Source organism: Phascolarctos cinereus, unplaced genomic scaffold (assembly GCF_003287225.1).
Source record: "Phascolarctos cinereus isolate Bilbo 61053 unplaced genomic scaffold, phaCin_HiC Scaffold_5;HRSCAF=322, whole genome shotgun sequence".
Taxonomy (NCBI): Eukaryota; Metazoa; Chordata; class Mammalia; order Diprotodontia; family Phascolarctidae; genus Phascolarctos; species Phascolarctos cinereus.
In genome coordinates, this window is record NW_027555958.1 from 339,543,970 (window position 1) to 339,564,946 (window position 20,977).

At 37.3% G+C, this 20,977-nt stretch overlaps 1 protein-coding gene across 2 annotated transcripts in view; it reads left to right on the forward strand.

Annotated features, from left to right (window-relative positions):
- The first annotated feature begins 18,937 nt into the window (after positions 1–18,937).
- Positions 18,938–20,977, forward strand: part of ACTN2 (actinin alpha 2) — a 96,391-nt gene continuing 94,351 nt past the window's right edge. The window contains exon 1 of one of the 2 annotated variants that reach the window (XM_021000462.2): positions 18,938–19,405. In XM_021000462.2, coding sequence (XP_020856121.1) covers positions 19,280–19,405 — 126 coding nt within the window. In that variant the 5' untranslated portion in view covers positions 18,938–19,279. The remainder of the gene's footprint in view (positions 19,406–20,977) is intronic. The other variant, XM_021000461.2, reaches the window with a different exon arrangement.

The window sequence follows — 20,977 nt, forward strand, 5'->3', positions numbered from 1 at the left end:
CAGTCAAGAAGCAGCCAATAGTCATCATTTATTCAGCGCTTATGTGCCAGGCACTGTGCTAAATCTGGAAGGGAAAAAAGGAATTATTATTAATAATAATAATAGCTATCATTTATATGATACTTTAAGGTTGTAAAGCCCTTTACATGTATTATATCATTTCATCCTCACAACAACCTAAAGAGGTAGGTTCTATTATAAACATCATTTTACAGATGATTAAATTGAGGCAGATAGAAGCAAATGACTTGCCCAGGGTCACCCAGCTAGTAAGTGTCTGAGGCCGTATTTGAACTTAGGTCTTTCTGACTAGACTTAGCACTATGTCCACTGGTCTACCTGACTGCTAAAAAAAAAGAAAGAAAAAAGTGGAGGTAGTTTATAAATCAAGGTAAGAAAAGGTAAGTTAGACAAGTAAGGAAAATAATTGGTGAAACAAGAAGTTAGTGAGAAAAGGGATAGAAAGTAGGGTGTGGCTGCAAAATTATCAAGAGGTGAAAAAAGGTAGTAAAGGTTTATAGGAAGGTGATTAAGAGGTAAGGTGTAAATACTCATAAATAATTCAAAAAATAAAGCAGAGTACCTCAATTAGCATGGAGACCAGGACCAGTTTTGTAGTGACTTGAACTGAATTTGTGTGCTAGAGGTGTTTCAGCTGTAGACAGAACTTTTTCCTATAAGGTAAAGGGACTCTCTGCACTCCAGGTTATCAGGGACAATGAAATGTTCCTTAAAAACAAAATGGAAGCAGAAACTTAATAGGAGAGAAAAGAATCTGCAGTGGCAGAGAGTAAACGTTTTTCAGAACACTGGAGAATAGAAGAATGTTACACAGAGAGAAAATGGACATGAAAGGACAACTGTATAACTGAGGCTAAAACAGAAAAAGCCATGACATTTGAAGCTCTTCCAGAAGAGAAGTTGGATGCTCTGAGAGAAAGCAGCTGCTTGTTCTCAAGGAATGACAAAATGGAGTCACCAAACTTATGAGGTGAGTTCATTCAGAAAGGGGAAGAAGAAGAAGAAGGGGAAGAAGAAGAAAGAAGAAGAAGAAGAAGAAGAAGAAGAAGAAGAAGAAGAAGAAGAAGAAGAAGAAGAAGAAGAAGAAGAAGAAGAAGAAGAAGAAGAAGAAGAAAAGAGTAGTTATCACTGGTGACTCCTTGTTCAGGGGTACCAACAAAGCTATTTGCTAGCCTGATAGCAATTAAAGAGAAGTGTATTGTCTTCCATACTATGTATATGAGACATAACAGAGAACCTCCCAAGATTCTGGAAAAATAGATGACTACTACACATGTTTGTTAATTGAAGTGATCATAACTAGTATTGCCAGAAGCAAGTATTGCCCCAATATTATGTAGTCTTTGGCAAATAACTAGACCATAGAGACCCAGTTTGTATAGTCTTCACTGTTGCCCTATGAGAGCAAGAGATACAGAAAAGAAAAATTGATTTGGGGAAGTGAACAGCTGGCTAAGAAGATGGATATCTGAGAATGGGATTTGGATTTCTGCACCAGGGCTTAAAATAAAGGAATGAGAGACTCTTGGTCAAGAATGGCATCCACTTAAAATGCTGGTAAGAATGTATTTGCCCGGTGTCTTGCAAACGTAATCAAAATATCTTTAAAATAAAAAAAAGATGGGGGAGGGAGAAACATCTCTCTGTATACCCACCAAGCTAGCTACAATAAAAGGTACTTACAATGAAGAAGAATAATGTTTGAGATACCCAGAAATTCACAGGAAACAAAATCCAACAACAGAGTAAAATCAGTGGCTTCAAATGTCTACAGAGGGGTCTAAGTGGCACAGTGGATAGAGCACTGGATCTGAAGTTAGGAAGACCTGACTTCAAATCTCACTTCAGTGGCCTTGAACAAACCACTTGACCTCTGTTTAGATTATTTTCCTCAACTATAAAATGGGGATAATAACAGCATCTACCTCCCAGGGTTGTTGTGAAAATAAAATGAGATAATATTTATAAAGCACTTAGTCATGTGCCTGGCACATCATAGACACTGTCTCTATATATGTGTTTTTTATATATATATGTGTGTGTGTGTGTGTGTGTGTGTGTGTGTGTGTGTGTGTATACACACTATATATATATATATAATACATACACACACACATATATACATATATATGTATATATATTTAAATGGTCAAAGTGTAGGCAAAAGGCAAGAGGAACTAGAATTCTTGATGCAACAAAGCAAACTTGGCCTTATAGGCAACACAGGCTTGGCAAGTTGAAACCCTTGACTGGAATATGGCTCTGGATGGGTATATTTTAATCAAAAAGAAATAGGTACAAGAGGTAGGGATAGTGTTCTAAAATAAGAAGGTACAAGCATACCTCATTTAATTGCACTTCACTTTATTGTGCTTCCCAGATACTATGCTGTTTTACAAATCAAAGGTTTATGGCAGTCCTGAGTCAAGCAAGTCTATCAGCGCCATTTTTTTTCCAACAATATGTGCTCACATCATGTCTCTGTGTCACATTTTGGTTATTCTCTCAATATGTCAACCTTTTTCATTGCCTTAATGATAATTTCATCCTCCACAGGTGGAACCAAAAAGGAGTGAGTTTTATCCTAGATCTGATTCACATCAGCTCTAGGGAGGAGCTGGTCACTACTAATTAGGAAGATAGAAATGATGTGAACCTTAGTGGGTAGTAAGTCTCGCTCTCTCTCTCTCTCTCTCTCTCTCTCTCTCTCTCTCTCTCTCTCTCTCTCTCTCTCTCTCCCTCCCTCCCTCCTAGAATTTGGTATAGAGAAAGCAAAGAAAACTTGGCATAGTTTGCCATTCACTCTAAATTTAGAAGGAGTAGAGTTCAAAGAGTTACGAAGAAAGTTAGGAAAAGGTCTCATGAATTACAATCCTGTAGTAGAAATCAGCCCAGGTGGGATAGGAAGTTCATAGGAATAAAATTCTGAAAACACAAAAGGAAAAAAATTCCAATGACGAGAAAAAATGGCAGTTGTCTTCAGACCAATATAGATAGATGGGGAACTTGCCAACCAAATTCAAATTGTTAAAAGGTAAAATGAAAACTGGGTCAGGTAACAGAAGGGGAAGAGAGTAACAGAAAGACCCTGTCCTGTTAAAAATAGTGTCAGGAGTGGTAAAACACAAAATTAGTTGAAGCTGGAAAGAGAAGCTGAGGACAACAAAAAGGGGCCTTTCAAGATAAATGGAGAGAAAATGGAGGATCAAAGAAAGGATAGAACCATTGCTTGTGATGGATAAGATGATGACAACTGACAACAGAAAGAAAGTAATGCTGCTTGATTCTTATATGGCTTCTATTTTCTCTGCCAAGGAGAAAGAACTTTGTATTGGAATTGACAGACCCCAAATGGCTAACCAGTCACTGATACACAAGACAAGTAATGAGATAGTAAGAGAACTCCTAGCTGCCTTGGATGAACTCAAGTCTCCTGCTCCATATGGATTGCTGATCGATGAGCCACTGTCTAGAATATTTGAAATACGGAGATCAGAAAAGATACCACACTGGAAGTAAGCAAATATTCTTCTTTTTCTCTTCACTCTTCTTCTCTGTCCTAGAAAAAGACAGTCTGAAAAGTATAGGCCATTGAGTTTGACTTTGATTTCTGGGAATATCCCAGAACAAATGATTAAAGAAGTGGTTAGTGAGCTTCTAGGAAAGGAAGGAACAATTACAAATTGAGCTATCTTAGCTTCATCAAGAACAGGTCTAACCACACTAACCTTATTGTTATTTTTACAAGGTTGTCAAACTGATCAGAAGAATGCTGTTCAAGATAGAGCTAACCTGGATTTTAGCAAAACATTTGATAAAGGAACTCAGATTATTTTTGTAAAACAAAGATAGAGAGACATAGACTAGATGATAATGCAACTAGCCAGGCAACTGGCTGCCTGCTCAGACTTAAAGAATAGTCATTAATGGTGCAATATCAGCCTGGCAGGACATCACCAATACAGTACCCCAGGAATCTGTGTTTGGCCTTGTCCTGGGTAACAATCTTATCAGTGACTTGGATAAAAGGATGGTTATCTTGCTTATCAAATTTTCAAAAGACACAAAGCTGGGAGGAATAGTTTACATACTAGATAACATGAGTTAAGATGAAAAATATCTTGTATTGTGTTGAATCTAATAAGGTGAAATTCATTAATGAAAAATGCAGAACCTCACATTTGTGTTAAAAAAAATCAACTTCAAAAGCAAAAGATGGAGGAGGCATGATTGGACAGCAGTTTGTCTGAAGGAAAAAAAAAACGGACTTAGATCTTTCTTTACCTTCCTCTGTGCCCTGCTTTTTTATCATTAACAGATTTCATTTTAGACTCTTCCTCTCATGCTTCTATCATCTTCCGGCACTGAGTGAGACTTGATTTTTCCCTTGACTTAATTTGAGACTTGACTCAGGGGTGATATTGAATACCTGAGCATCTTTTCCAATATTAGCAGCACCATTTCTCATTCTCCCTGAGTCACTGGGGTCATCTATTGCCATCTTCAGACACTCACTCTAGAGTTTACTCAATCACTTCTCCTTTGAGGTTCACTCTATCCAAATATAACACCTAAACCAGACTCTAGTGGCTGTTAATCTACTAAAACCAGGAAGTCCTTCATTCTTTCATCTTCAGGAGAAGAAAAAAGACCAATGGTCTCTTGTATATACATGATTCCATCCTTTAGCAGATTGGTAGAATTTTCCCACTATCATCTCTCTTCCCACTGATCTTCAATCTCTCCCCAACTACTAGTTCCTTCTCAACTCTTCAGATATGCCTAAATCTCCCTCATCTTTAAAAAATTCTCACTAGATGCTACCATCTCCACTAGCTCTAATCACATAAGTTTTCTCCTCTTCTCGGCTAAACTCCTTTAAAAAGCTATCAGCACTCAGTACCTCTCTTACTCTCTTCTAAATGCTCTGTAATCTGGCTTCCAACTTTATCACTCAGCCGAAACTGCTCTCTCCAAAGTTACCAATGTCTTTTTTTTTTAAGTAATGGTTTTACTTCATCATAGTTTCCCCAGTATTCCTACCCCTTCCAAAAAACCCTTCATGTATAAAAATAGTATATTTAAGACAAAAAAGTAAAGGAAAAGGAAAAGGAAAAAAATCAGAACAACCAAGCAATATATTGAAAAAGATAGAAAACATGCAATGTGCAACACTTGAAGACCTCCCATCTCTACAAAGGGGTGGGCTGGGAGTGTCCTCTCATATCTCATCTTTTTAGTTATGCTTAATCTTTATAATTTTGTACCATTCACTTTTGATTTGTGTGTGTGTTCTGGATGCTTTTTCTGTTTACATTGTTGTAGTTTTGTGTATGTTATTTTTTTTTGTTCTGCTCACTTCACTCTGTATTAGTTCATATACATTCATCATTTCTTAGAGCAGTCATATTCCATTACATTCCATCATCATTTGATTAGCCACTCCTCATGTTCATCAATGGACATTGACTTTGTTTCTAGTTCTTTGCTATCACAAAAAGTGCTGCTATAAATATTTTGTTGTATATGGGGACTTTCATCTTATCAATTACTTTCTTGGGGTATAAGATGAGTAACGGTCAAAGGATATGGATATTTTAGTCACTTTATTTGCATAATTCCAAATTACTTTCCAAAATGGTTGTACCAATTCACAGCTCCACCAGCAATGAATTAGTATGCCTCTCTTCTCACAACTCCTCCAACGTTGACTACTAACATTTTTTGTCATCTTTGCCAATTTGCAGGGTGTAAAGTAAAACCTGGGGGTTGTTTTGATTTATATTTCCCTTATTATTAGTGATTTGAATAATTCTTTCATGTAGTTGTGAATACTTTGAAATTTTCCTTTTGGGAATCATTTGTTCATATCCTTTGACCGCTTATCGAATGAAGAATCTATATTCATCTTACATGAATTTAAGTGTTTACGTGTCTTGGATACCAAACCCTTATCAGAAAAAAATTTAATATGAAGATATTTTTCCCCATTTGACCATTTCTCATACAAGGTCCATTAAATTTGTCTCTGCAGAAGCTTTTCAGTTTCATGCAGTCAAAATTATTTATTTTATTCGCTCCTATCCCTTGTTTGGTTAATAACATATCTCCTAATCATAGCTATGGGAGTAATATGTACTATTTCTATTCTAATTTTTATAGTATCATCTTTAATATTAAAGTCACATATCTATTTAGAATGGTTGTGAAAATTCTAAGCCTAATTTTTTTTTGCCAAACTGCTTTCCAATTTTTCCAACAGTTTTTTTTTAAATCAAATAGGAGTTTTTTCCTAAGTAATTTGTTTTCTGCTTTATTGAACACTAGGTTATTGAATGCCATTATTTTGGATTCTTACTTGTCTAGTCTACTCCATTGACTCACCTCTCTGTTTTTTAAACAATATCAGATGGTTTTGATGACTGTTGCTTTATAATATAGTTTGAGGTCTAGAAGTACTGTTCTCCCTTCATCCCTACCTCTTTTTTTCCAAATTTAATACAATAAAATTTAATAAGGATGAAAATCGAGTACATTTAGTGCCAAAAAATCAACTTCACAAATACAAAATCATTGAGGTGTAGATAGAATGGTAGGTTCAGCTGAAGAAAAGAAAAGGAGAGGGGAAGGAATATTTCAGTGGATTCTAATCTTCATATATAAAGGAGAAGAATAGGGTAGTAGATAGGCACGACATTGAACTTGTAGTCAAGGCTTAGGTTCAAATTCTGCTTTATTCATTTAATAATTGTGTGTCCCTGGGTAAGTCATTTAACTTCCCTTTGCTTTAGTTTCCTCATTTATAAAATGAGAAAGTTGAGCTCAATGCCCTCATGGGTTTCTTCCAGTTCTAAATCTCCTTTCCACCCCTACCTCTTTTTATCATTTACCTTGATATTCTAGATCTTTTTGTTTTTCCAAATAAATTTTATTATTATTTTGTCAAGGTCCATAAAGTATCTCTTTGATAATTTGATTGGTATAGCATTAAAATTATATATTAACTTTGTTAATATTGTCATTTTTACAAAATTGACACAGCCTAGCCATGAGCAATGAACATTCTTCCAGTTCTTTAAGTTATACTTTATTTCTTTAAGGAGTACTTTCTAGTTGAATCTATGCAAGTCTTTCATATGCTTTGGAAGATTGATCTCCAGATTATGTGGTTATTTGGAGTGGGTTTTGTTTTCCTAATATTGTCCCTTATATTTTGTTATTATGTAGAAATGCTATTGATTTTTGAAGGTTTATTTTGTAGCCTGCAACTTTGCTGAAGCTGTTAATTGTTTCAATTAGTATCTTCGCTGCTTCTCTATAATTTTCCAAGCATAGTATCATATTATTAGTGAATAGGTAGAGTTTTATTTCCTTTTTAGTTATCTTTATGCCTTCAGTTTCTTTCTCCTATCTTGTGGCTAATGCTAGCATTTCCAGGACTATATCAAATAATTGTAGGGAGAATGGGCATCCTTGATTTCCTGCTCTACTTATTGGAAAAGATTCTAGTGTTTCCTCATTACATATAATGTTTGTTTTTTGTTTTAGATGAATTTTTTATGATAATTTTTAAAAGGTTCCTCTATGGCTATACTTTTTTTTAGGTTTTTAAGCATAAATGAATATTGTACTTTGTCAATGGCTTTTTTTTTTGCATCAATTGAAATAACCATAGGGTTTGAGATGTTTTTGTCAATGCATTATGTTGATTGTTTTCCTAATGCTGAATGATCCTTGGTACAAATCCAACTTCATTATAATAGATAAGTTACTATAGTATGTTTGACAGGATTTTGTGTAAAATTTTTGAATCAATTATTCATTAATTTATTAGTCTTCTAGATTTTTTTTTGTGGAATTCCACAATTAGATATTTTCTTTTGTGTTTTATCCTTCCCTGGTTTAGATATTAGTATTATATTTGTCACACAAAAAAGATTCTGAATATTTCTTTCTTTCTTAGTTTTTGAAAATAATTTGTGTAGTATGTATACTAATTGTTCAAAAAAGTTTGATAGAATTCTCCTGTGACTCTATCAGGACTAGGAGTTTTTTTCTCTGGTATTTCCTTTATAACTAGTTCTATTTCTTTTTCTGAGATTGGGTTATTTTAGATCTCTATTTGATCTTCTGTCATTTTGAGTATTTTATATTTTAGAAGGTATTTCTCTATTCCTTTTGTGTTCTTAGCTTTGTTAGCACATAATTATGTACAATATGTTCTGGTTATTCTTTTTATATCTTCTGGTTTTGCTGTAATTGTAACTTGCTTATTTGCTATTTTGTTGATCTGACTTTCTGCCCTCTTCTTTTTAATCAGATTGACTAAAAGGTTTTTTTAAATTTTATTAGCTATTCCAAAGAGTTTTAATTTAGTTTTATTTATTATTTTAATGATTTTTTTGGTTTTCAATTTATTTCTCCTCTAATTTTCATTATCTCCTCTTTTGTGTTTATTTTAGATTTGTTTATTTGTTGGCTTTCTAATTTTTAAAATGCATATTAAGTTCATCAATCCTTCATTTTTCTATTTTGTTAATGTATGTTTGTAGGGATATAATGTTTCCCCTGGGGACGACTTTAGCTATATGCCAGACATTTTAGTATGTTTCTCATTAAATTTTTTCTACATAATTATTATTTCTTTGATTTGTTCTTTTACTTACTGATTTCCTTGTTAAATTTCCATTTGGGTGTTTCTTTTATTTGTGGCCTGTGAACCAATGACTATTTTTATTAAATTATGGTCTGTAAAGGATATATTTACCATTTTTTTCCACATTTGCGTTTTTATATTTGTCTACAATATCTCTGTGCTCTAATAAATGCTTAATTTTTAAAAAAAGTTCATTGGTGCTGAGCAATATGTGTGTGTGTGTGCCTATTAAGAAGATTTTATAAATCTTTTACCTCTAGTTTCTCAAGCAATTTGTTCAATTCTAGATTTTCCCTTTTGTTTATCTGTTAGACTTACCCAAAATTGAGAGAGGGACACTGAAATCTCCTATCACTGTTGTGTTACTATCTATGTATTTTTTTAGCTCAGTTAGTGTTTCCTAAAGTATAGGGACTGTATATATTTCATATTGATGTTGGTTTGTTGTCTATGGTTCCCTTCTTGATAATGTAGTTTTTTTGTTTGTTTTGAACATTTATTTTGTCTTTGTCTGATAGCAAAAATTCAAGTCTTGATTTTTTAAAATTGATTTGGGATATAGTAAATTTTTCTAGGCCCTCACTTTTATTCTGTGTATTGCTTTTGTTTTTAAAATACATTTCCTGTAAGAAATAGCTTAGAGGATTTTTTTTTCTTATCCAATTTATCACTCTATTTTTTTCATTTTATTAGATTGTTTAATCCATTCAATAAGAATTAGGTTTATATTTTCTTCCATTTATCTCTAATTTTTTCAAGTTATGATTTTTCCTCTCTTATGCTATAAGCACAGCACTATGTCTCCACAGTTGTTTCAGAGTTATCTTTTTATTTACAGCTGCATTCCTCTCAACTCTTTTCTCCTTATTCTTAAGCCTTTCCCACCCCCACCCTGATGCCTACATGTTACTCCTTTCCCTAGTTTTGAAGTTTTGCTTATTAGTGTTCTTTATTTCTTGCTTTTATTTGGCTATTTAATTCTTCCCTTCTTTTTTCCTCTCAATTAAATAGTTAAATAGAATCCCCTTTTCCTCCTCCTCTTTAATTCATTTTGCTAATTAGTTTTTAAAAGTTCATTTTCTCCATGTTTTTCTGGAAAGAATTTATTTCCCTTAATCTTCACATTATTTATCTTCCATATCTATACTTTTATTATTTAGTTCATATCTGTTATGTTTAGTCATTCTTTATTCTCTGTATTCCCCATGGAATTAAAACTTTTGAGGTAGCTGTTTTATGTATTCCTTTCTAAACAGTTTATTATTGTTGCTCTGTAAAGCTTACCTCCAGCCCCATTTTTTTCTGTTGTGCCTCACTATTAGAAAAATACCAATTCCTGCAAGTGACAGATAGAATATTGCTCCCTGGTAGGATTCTTCCTATGTCCCTGATTATGCTGTTAATTATTGACCTTTGTCCTATCCTTGATCATTCCTCTTCCCCGCCCCCTCCCATTTATCTCAAAATCTCTTCCCTGGGTCTTTGCCCTCCTGCTCTTTTGTTGTCAGTTGTCCCCAGAAACTCTAATTCCCCTTCTCCTGAGACACCATGAATGATCTCTCTAAATACCGGATCTCTGGAGAGAACTTCCTTTGTAAGGTCCACATTTCCCTTTACAGAATATCTCTCTTCCCCCATAGGAGAATTCATCAATGGTAACTCCTTCCACCACTGAAACAAGTTTTCTCCTTTTTTCTCTTTTTCATTTCCCCCTTTACCTCCTTGTCCATTTTTCTTTAGCTCTTTTCTTCCTGAGATTCTATAGGTGTTATTTTCCCTTCATTTTAAACCTTTGACTGGATGAAGGAACATCACATATTCCCCACTTTTTCTTTTTCCACTCCTCATTTTAACGCACCCTCTGATTTTGTAATTTAGTCCCAAAACAAACAAACAAAAAACCCCATTGATTCGCCTGTAGGCAGAGTATTGTGAAGTTTAATCTATGATGTTTCAGATTATTTCTCCAGACCTATTTCACTTTGCCCTCACCCTTGCTTTATCTTTTGCATTTAGAATGAAATCTCTTAATAGTCTGTAATACTAATGCATTGTTGGTGGAGTTGTGAACTGATCCAACCATTCTGGAGAGCAATTTGGAACTATGTCTAAAGGGCTATAAAACTGGGCATAACTTCTGATCCAGCAATATCACTGCTAGGTCTATATGTCAAAGACATCCAAAAAAAGGGAAAAGGAACTATTTGTACAAAAATAGTTGTGCCACCTCTTTTTGTGGAAATCAAAGGAATGTCCATCAATTGGTAAATGGTTAAACAAGCTGTAGTATATGATTGTAATGGAATATTATTTTGCTATAAGAAATGACAAGCAGGATGATTTCAGAAAAATTTGGGAAGACTTACATGAACCGATGCATAGTGAAGTGACCAAACCAGAAGAATGTTGTACACAGTTAACAGCAATATTGTTCAATGAAGAACTGTGAATGACTTAGCTGTTCTCAGCAATACAGTGATCCAAGACAATCCCAAAGGGCTAATGATGAAACATACATCCAGAGAAAAAACTAATATTTATTGAACACAGATTGAAGTGTGCTATTTTTCATTTTCTTTCTTTCAATTTTTTTTATTCATGTCTTCTTGTACAAAATTACTAATATGGAAATTTTTTACATAGTTGCACATGTATGACCTATATCTGATCACTTACCATCTCAGGGAGTGGGGAAAGGAATGAGAGAGAGAGGAAGAGATAGAATCTGAAACTCAAAACTTTAAATAAAAATGTTTTTAAAAAATAAAAAAAATAGTCTGTCATTATTTTGTCATTGTTGTCTTTGGTTATTGTATTTGTTTTCCCTTCTTGTGTTTCTGTTGTCTGGGGTATTTGATAAACATCTGGGGTATTTGATAAACAATTTCTTTAGGTCTATTTTTCTTTCAAAGTGTGTTTTGAATGTCTTTGTTATTACACATCCATCTTTTTTTCCATTTATAATTAGGCTGAAATTTGAAGTGTAGGTCATCTTGGGCTGCATCTTGAGCTCCATTATTCTCTGGACACATTATTCCATCTCTTCCTGAGTTTTCTAGTGGGCACAGAATAGTCTTTTATGATTTGAATTTCCTTTCCTTTGTATTTGCTTGCAGAAATTGTTGTTTCTCGATGAGATTGTGAAATTTAATCATTATTTGTCTTGGAGTTTGTAGCCTTGTGTGTTTTTTTCTTCTTCTGGAGGTAAGTTTTGAATTCTTTCAATTCGTCATTTATTCTCTGTGTTCAGAAGTTTCTAGGAAATTTTATTCTATCATTTCTTGCATCATAGTGTTTAGGCTTTTTACCTTATGTTCTTCAGGGAGATCTATAATCCTTAAGTTGTCTCTATGAATCTTTTCTTTGAAATCATTATGTTTTGCTTATACAGAGATCATACTTTCTTTTAGTGTAATTATTTTTTGCTTCTCTTCTTCCAGATTATATTTGCATTCCTAAGCAATTATCCTCTCTTTTATTTCTGTGTTGAGACTTGCCATATAAAATTCAGGTTTTCCTATTCTGTCAATTATTTCTACTCTGCAGGCCATTATTCTGTTTTCACAATTCCTGTTTCTCTTTTAAACCGTTCAAGAATAGCATGATATATTTCCATGTACTCCCCAAAATCCACAGGGTCCTCTGTCTCATCAGGTATTTGATCATTTTCCTTTGTTTTGCAATATTCATTCATATATGCTTTAATCTGTTTTTAAGATCTGAAGGCTATATTTCCTTCTGCTTATGCTCAAGCTCTTTGAGTTTTCTTCCCCCTGAAATCTTTGGTAATTTCAGTTTCTCTTTTACTCCCTTATTTTCTTCTATTCCTCACATTCTGAATTCCTCCTGTCTGATGGTGGTTACCCTGGGGGCTAGATCTCAAAGCATCTCAGCCTCCTCCTACAGTGGGCAATTCACCAGGCTAGATCTCTGCCTCAAGTGACTCCTGGGAAACAAAGCTAGTCTCAGATGGATGCTAGGCTCTTTCCCTCAGGCTTAGTGGAGTGCCACCTAAGGCCCCTTCCCCGTCCTCCCCCCACCTCCAGTCCCCTGTCCTGTTCCCTCTATTCTTTTCAGTTGTCTGGCTCAGCAGTGCTAGCACTGACACACTATTATCACAACCTGGACAAATTTCTGCTCTTTGGAGTTTGGATCTTCACAGTAGGAGGAGGAAAGGTAGGTTAGTGGGGAGAGTTGAGCTATATTATAAGCCTGGACATATATCTGCCCCAATCCTTTTGGTCCTCTGCTCTAAGTTCTGTAGCAGCACAGAACACTGCAGCCTGAGCAAATTTTTGCTGCTTGGAGTTTGAGTTTCCATGGCACTGGGAGAAGAAGGGTGGGTAGGGGGTGGGGTGTGAGGTTGAGTACTGTTGTAAGACTATAGTCTGGCTTATGCAGCCTTTCTGCTGGAAGTGTGGTCAGCAGCTGAGGCTAGGTCGCTTAATGAACAAGAGTTAGGCATTAGTTCATGGAGTTATTACTTTATTTGGGTTCTAGGTATCCTAGACCATGGAGACAACTAAAATTGCTTTATCTCTGGCATATAATTTCTATTTTGGAGAGGCTCTGAGGATCAGAGAAAATGTCTAGTTCTCCATCTTGTTAATAATATAACCTGGAAGTATGGCTAATGATCTCAATTGTCAAATCTAATGCTTTTTTCTCAGTCCTCATCCTTCTTGACCTCTGCAAAATTTGACACTATTGACCACCCTCTCTACTTAGATACTGCCACCTCTCAGGTTTTTCATGGTCGTGTTCTTTCTTCCTTCCCTTAGCTATTTAACACATCTTCAGTCTCTTTTGCTGGCTCCACATCTAGAAAACACATCAACCCAGAGACCGCTTTAGTTTTGGTACCGAAACTTCTTCAGTATCCTCAGTTGTCTCTGCCCCTCTAATTGGTGGGCAGAGTAAAAACTCCTTCCAAACCCTCTCTTTAAAGAGGGCTCAGAAGCACAGCTAACTCTTCATTCTCTGTCAGTTGTTCTGCTTAGTGTCAGCTTTACCAGCATCATGCCCCCATGGTGGGGACTCTGTGCCCTTCTTTTCCACTTTCTTTTGTGTGTTGTCTTCCCTCATTAGATTGTAAACTACCTGAGAGCAGGAATTCTTTCTTTTTCTTATTGGTATCCCCCAGGTGCTAAGCACCTGGCACATAGCAGTTGTGTAGTAAATGTTTATTGTTCTGTATTGTCACAGTCACTAACTGTAAGTATACCCCAAGACTCTGTCTTGGGCCCCCTTCTCTTTTCTCTTTATAGGCTCATTTGCTGACCTGATCCACTCCCATGGTTTCAGTTGTTATTCGTATGTAAATGACTCCCATATCTGCACATAAAACCCTTATTTCTTTCTGAGCTCTGCTCACTACCAACCACTACCAACTGCCTACTGGATTCCCTTTCTCTCCACACATGTGGCCACTACTCTGCTTCTCACCTCTTTTATGACTTTTTGCCTGGACTCTTATTAATAGCCTTCTAAATTTATTTCTTTGCCTAAAGTCACATCAATGAATATTTGTTAAGCATTTACTATATTCCAGGCACTGTGCTAAGCATTGGGAATAAAAATACAAGCATAAAGATAGTCCCTGCCCTCAGTGAGCTTACATTCTGATAGGAGAAAACAACATATAAAAGGAAGCTGAAGCAGAAAGGGACAAGAAGGGTATTGCTAGGGCGATGCCTGCTGCTAGTTTGAGAAAGTCCTAAGAGTCAGGTGTGCAGCCTAGAGAGGAGTGAAGATGTAACTAGCTAGGAGGGCACTTCCAGTGTGTGAAGTCTAGGGTGAAGAGATTTCTATGGTATGGTCAGAAAAAATCTGGAGTAGCCTGGAGAGGGATGAAGTCTCTCTTCTCTACAATTCAATCTCCATAGAACTGCCAAATAGACATTCCTAAAGCACATGTCTGACCAATGTCACTTCTCTGTATAAGAAGCATCTACCTTTTCCTTCAAAATGTAGACCAATCCTGGCTCTGCTCCTAACTAGCTGGGTGACCTCTTTGGGCCTCAGTTTTGTGATCTACAAAGTGAAAATGATGGACTTAGATGGGTGATCTTTCCAGCTCTCCCTCCTTAGCTCTGACTACTGACCTCCCTGGCTTTCTTTAAGTCCCAGCTAAAATCCCACTTTCTGCAGGAAGCCTTCCCCAACCCCTCTTATTCCAGTGCCTTACATCTGTTAATCATTTCCTATTTATTCTACATATAGCTTGCTTTGTATATTTGTTGTCTCATCCATTAGATTGTAAGATTCTTGAGGGTAGAGACTGTCTCTCCCCACCCCTAACGCTTAGCACAGCACCTGGCACATAGTAGGAACTTAATAAATGTCTATTGAACAAACAAATGAATATTGCTTCAATCCTTTGTGCTCCTTGAAGCCCCTTTCATAGATACTCATGGGCAACTTTGAATACAGAATCTAGGTGTTTTTTTTTTTAAAGAAACCTCTGTTTTATTGTTTTAAGACTCAAAAAAAAAAAATCAAAAGGACTATGTGCTTCCTTTATATTTAAGTAGGAGTAAGTAAATCTGTGCTTCTTATTGTTCAGTGAGCTAAGAGAGAAACTTTAGTTGAAAATAACAGGTGGTAAAAGGGAAAAAGGAAACAGGTGGACAAGGCCCTGGGCTCTCATAAAGTCAAGAAAGGGGGTGACTAGTAATCCAGCCCAGATCCATGAAAGGACCCTGAAGGCTTACATTGACAGGAAAGCCCATACCGACAGCTCTTTATTTGAACCTTATGGAGTTTTGATCCAGTAACCTACCTTTTACCACTACCTCCTCTGAAACCAGTTTCCTTCCAAATCCTCACCTAAGAGTCCCCATCATTTTCTCTTTCTCCTGTCCCTTTCTCTAATTTCCTACTCCTATCCTCTAATCCCTATACTGGTGGTTCTGAGTTCTAAACAACTTATAAATGAACATTTTAAATACAACACTTAAAATCTATTTCAAAGTCAGGAAGGCTAACACATGATGACATTTCAAAAATTTTAAAATGAGAGATTCTAAAGCCTGACCCCTAGAATCTCTAATTCATAGAGGCAAAACCTTCTCTTCTTTTTGTGGTAAGCAGTGATGATATATAGTTTTAGGGAGGAGACTTATGGGAAACTGAATTGTAGGAAGGTCAGAAGAGCCTGTATATGTGGAGGATTGCCTTCTATTTTTAGCTCTGTCACTGTTTGGTTTAGGTGACATCAACTGAGTCACCTAATCTCTTAGAATGCTAATGTCTAGGCTCCTGAAACTTCTTACTTGTGTAGGTTAATGCAAAAGGTGCTACACGTTAGTCTGCGTTGCTAACCTGGCTGCCCAGCTATATAGTGTATGTTCCTTTATTCATCCATTATTTCAATGGATTTATTTATTTATTTATTGGGTGACTACTTTATAAAAGGTAATGTACCAAGATCCCAAATTGTACAAAACACAGGATCATAGATCTAGAATCAAAAGGAACCTCATAGGCCATTTAATCATCTAGTCCAACCCTCGTGTTTTACAAAATGGGGAAACTAAGGCTGAGGGGGGTTAAATGACTGCACTTGGACACATAGGTAGTCAAGATTAAAGGTGGGAGTTGAATCCAGGTCCTCTGATTACAGAGCCTTTCTATTGTACTATATCTGCTTCTCCAGTCCCTGTCCTCCAGGAGCTTACAATCAAGTAGGAATGAGGACTGTTCTAAATATCTAAAATGTGAGGCTATATGAGAGCAGTGTTGTATGAATGGTTTCATTTAAGCACTAAAGAGGGCAAAAAGGAAGAGATCCCTTCTAGAATGTGACCAGGGAAGGCATTTGACTTGAGTCCTGAAAAATGGACAGAATGTCAATAATTAGGAATATTGAGGTAAACCCACATGACGTGATCTTAAAGTCCAGAATCACCCCAGATTATTAGGGAGTCAATAGTATAGTCTTGGCCTTCAATCAGTTAAATAAACTTACTCAAAATATTTGATTAAAGTAAGTGATTTTTTTTAAGCAATTGGGGTTAAGTGACTTGCCCAGGGTCACACAGCCAGTAAGTGTCAAGGGTTTGGTATTTGAACTCAGGTGCTCTATCCACTGTGTCACCTAGCTGCCCCAGAATAAGTGATTTAAATATGAAGAATACATGGAAGCATGGGAAGACACAGGAACTGATACACAGTGATATTAAACAGAATTTAATATTTATGATGATGACCACAATGCAAATGAAAAGAACAACAAAAACTCCAAACTCAGTATTGTATAATTATAATAGTTAAGCTTGTCCACAAAGAAAAAAGAGAAAGTGTATCATCTGCTACTCTTTGCAGAATGTGGAACACTGAAAATCCTGTCAAACTCCTTAATGCGTATGTAGGTAGTTGTGGCAAACTGCTTTTTTTCTCTTTCTTTTTTATTCTTTGATATAGCCATTGGTTCTCTGAGTAGGCGAATGGGAAGGGTTACATATGAAAATGAAGGTAATAGGAAAACAAAATATCAATAAAAATGTGAAGGGTGTTATGGTAGGTATACACAATATTCTTATTCAAGTAAGTACAATACAATGAAATATGGATGAAACTTTAAAAATAAAATGAATTATTTAAATTTAAAATATCATCATTGACTTAAAAATATCTTACCAAGTAAATATTAGTCACTGATTTCCTAGGATTATATGTTGATAGACATGATAATGATGCATTTGCTGATTAGAGGTGGGTTTTTTTTAAATCTCTAAACCAAAGACAATTGATTTAAAAATCTAACTACTTCTCCTTATAAAAAAAAAAGAAAAAAAATAACAGTTACCATGTTTTTAGGTTTAATTGTGCAGACTCAATAAAACAAGTCACTTTAGCTTCCGATACGTGGAATATACTAATGACATGACTGTGCTCTGAAGTAACCCTTGAACATTTGTGCAGAGCTCCAGCAGATTCTGTGGTTGCTCCTGGTCCATTCCTACTAGTCCTTTTATGTGTTTAAAAGGCAGGACAGAGTTAGCACTTCAATGACAGCTGCAAAGCAATCTATTATGGCACACAAGGGGTCAAACATTTCCACTGGGGAAATTCAGCAGGAGGCTCGGCAGCTCATTTATTGTCAGTCACTGGAATATATATGATTGGCAGGTCAGATATTACTCTTCCTGTCTCCATAGGATCATAGCATTTGGAGTTGGAAGAGATCTCAGAGCTCATCTAACCTAATTTACCTCATTTTACAGATGAGGAAACCGAAGACTAGACATGTAAAATAGTTTGCCTAATATCGTAAAAGTAGTAGCAGCAGAGCCAGGATCCAAGCCCAGATCCATTGAATCTCTACTTTTGTTAATCTGAATCTCAGCTTAACTGGGTTGATCAATAGTCTTGATTTGGAAATTCAAATACAAAAGGTTAATTAGATACTGGAAATACCATTTTGTGGTCGTATCTTTAGGAACTCACAAGTCACTGAGGCCAATATGTTTTGTTTTTGTTTTTGTTTTTGTTTTTTGTTTGTTTGTTTGAGTCTAGGCAGCTGGCTGGCTGTAGGAGTCTTTAAAATAATGAAATAAATCAAAGCCTTGGAGAAAGGTTTTTGAGAACTAGCTCCTAGGACACAGCTCTCCGGCTAGATAGTAGCAGATACAGGGCAGATGAGGCAGTTCCACTGAAAGAGAGAGTGCCATAACTTTAGTAAAGGGTCTTCACTCCACGGTGAGGAAACATCGAGTTTGGAGGCCAGCAACCACCCCCCCCCAAAAAAAAATCCAGGGATTTTAAAAGGTGGTGTGGGCAGGCTTGGCTTCTCTCCTTTTCACGAAAAATGAAGTTCCCACGGTAGCAGCAGCTGTAGGAGATTGGGATGGAGGAGTTGTAAAATCACACGGCGGACCAATAATGTCCTGCTCTTCCACCCCTGCACCCAGCTCTAGAAAAACCAAGGGGGAGGTATGGTAGGCATGGAGGGGATAACTAAGGATGGAGGGATGGGGAGCGAGCTGCTGAAAAAGCTTTACTTTGCAAGAGACACACAAAGATCGTGGCGTGGGAAGCTAGGGAGTAGAGAGAAGACTGGAAAGCAAAGGGAAAAGAGAAGCGGAGGTGGGACTTCTACGCGTGGGGAGGGAGACAGTGCTTAGAGCTCTGGAGGGACTGAGAGCAAAGGGGTGGGATGGAGCTTTGCGGGGGGGTTGGGGTGGGAAAGGGGAGCAGGCGCGGCCTGGGCTGACTCACGTGACAGGTGGCGGGGATATTAAGCAGCAGCGGCCCAGGCTCTGAGCCTGAGCTGGTGCTCGCTGGAGACTCATCCACCCAGGCGAGGCTCGTGCAGCCGCGAGAGGGGCGAGCGCGAAGGTCAACTTGCGCACAGGTAGCCTGCTCACCGACCCCCCGCCACTTTCCGCCTGCCCAGCCGGCCCGACGTCGCGCGTACCTGGGGCTTGTCAGTGTCACCAAGTCCCTGCCCCCCAAGAACTCGGATCCCGAAGTAAGCTGCGCCTTCCGAGAAGGGAAAGAGCCCTGCCGCCTCCCTCGCGTGCGCTCCGGCTGAGTCGTTCTCGGAACCGCCCCAGCGCGTATTTGTCGTTGCGGAGAAGCTGAGCCAACCTGAGCGCCATGAACCAGATAGAGCCAGGTGTGCAGTACAACTACGTCTACGAAGATGACGAGTACATGATCCAGGAGGAAGAATGGGACCGGGACCTGCTCCTGGATCCCGCCTGGGAGAAGCAACAGAGAAAGGTCAGCAAAAGGAATCGGGCGCCGCCGTGGCCCTAAGGTGTCCCTTGTCTAGGCTAGGCGCAGACCCCCGTAGATGAGCCCCGGGGTCTGCGGGTGGTACTTGCCTGCCTGTCCCAGAGTTAGGCACTGTCACAACCTTTCTTATTCCCATCCCGTGGGGATGCTTAGGAAGGAATCCATTTTCAGAGATGGAAACATTATTGTATGTTGTGTGGGCTTGTGTGAGTGTGTATATATGTAAGTATGCAACATAGGTTTTTACAGCAGTTCAAATCTGATAGAGATCTTGAAAAATAATCGTCACACATACACAAAATAAAGCATGTTCCAAAAGTCTTAGTGCCATTTTAAGCTTTAATATCATTCATTTATAAAATGTATGTGTGTGTGTGTGTGTGTGTGTGTGTGTGTGTGGGATGGAAAGGTTTGTTGGGTGGTTGGAGTAATAATATTAAATGTTTAAATCTTATAGGGGGAAAAAACCCAACCCTAGAGTTTTATACTGACCCTCAAACCAGTTCTATGACCTTAGCAGAGGAATTATGTTCACTCTTTATAAGGAAGTTTTATCAGTCTCTTCCCTTCCAGTTGATAACCTTAGAGGGTAATTGTGAAGAAAGCTCTAATCACTATATAAAGTGAGCTGGAATCATTAATAAGTTATTTATTATTAATACCAATAATAGGGTAGAAGGGCTCTCAGTTTGTCTCTATTTCAGAGAGATGCTCTCATGAGTTAATTAAAGGATGTCTGTTGAGTGCTTTGGGCCTCTTGGAGTATTATTCACTGAAAAGACATTTTATTACACTCTTTAAATATAGTTCATTGAGGTAAGCACTGGGGACAGAGGAGTCAGCCAGGTTCTAAAAACACTGACTCTGCCACTCCATTCTGGTTGGCTGTTGTCTGATCCAGTGGAACATTCCACTGCTTCTTGATCCATTTGGTTGGAACAAATAGGGAATGTTCACCAGGAGGTTAAAAGCTATAACCCTTTTATTGGGCAAGAAGACTCCTCAGGCAAGCCAATAGAAACCTCTTGACCCAAATCCTTTGGTCACATTGTCCTGATAAAAGTAATATGGCTTTATGGTTTTTCCATCCTTCTGAGGGGGTAGAGCAAGAGGAAACTTCCCCTTCTAAGGGCTTGACTTTAGGATAAGTGAGTGACATATGTGTTCAGCCATGTATGTACTTCTCTCACTAATTCTTCCATTTATCCACCAACTCCAACTCCCAGTGGATATGATTGCATGTACATATATGTATGTGCACATGGGAGATTGGATTCTGATCATTTATACAAATTACCTATCCCTCATACCTGGAGCTTGATCCCTCTTGTCACCATCTTGGTGTGTTGAAATACTTAGGTCAGGTCCTTCATGAAGCTTCTTTCTATGCCCATACCCATCTGAAAATGAGTTCTCTCTCCTCCAAAGTTTAATAGCACTTTGTCTAGAACTCCTTTGTCATTCTTACTCATCCACATCTCTTTGAGGGAAGGAATTGTGGTGACTCCCTCCCCCCAGTACCCACAGGGCTTTGCTTATAGTAGAGATGTAATCAAT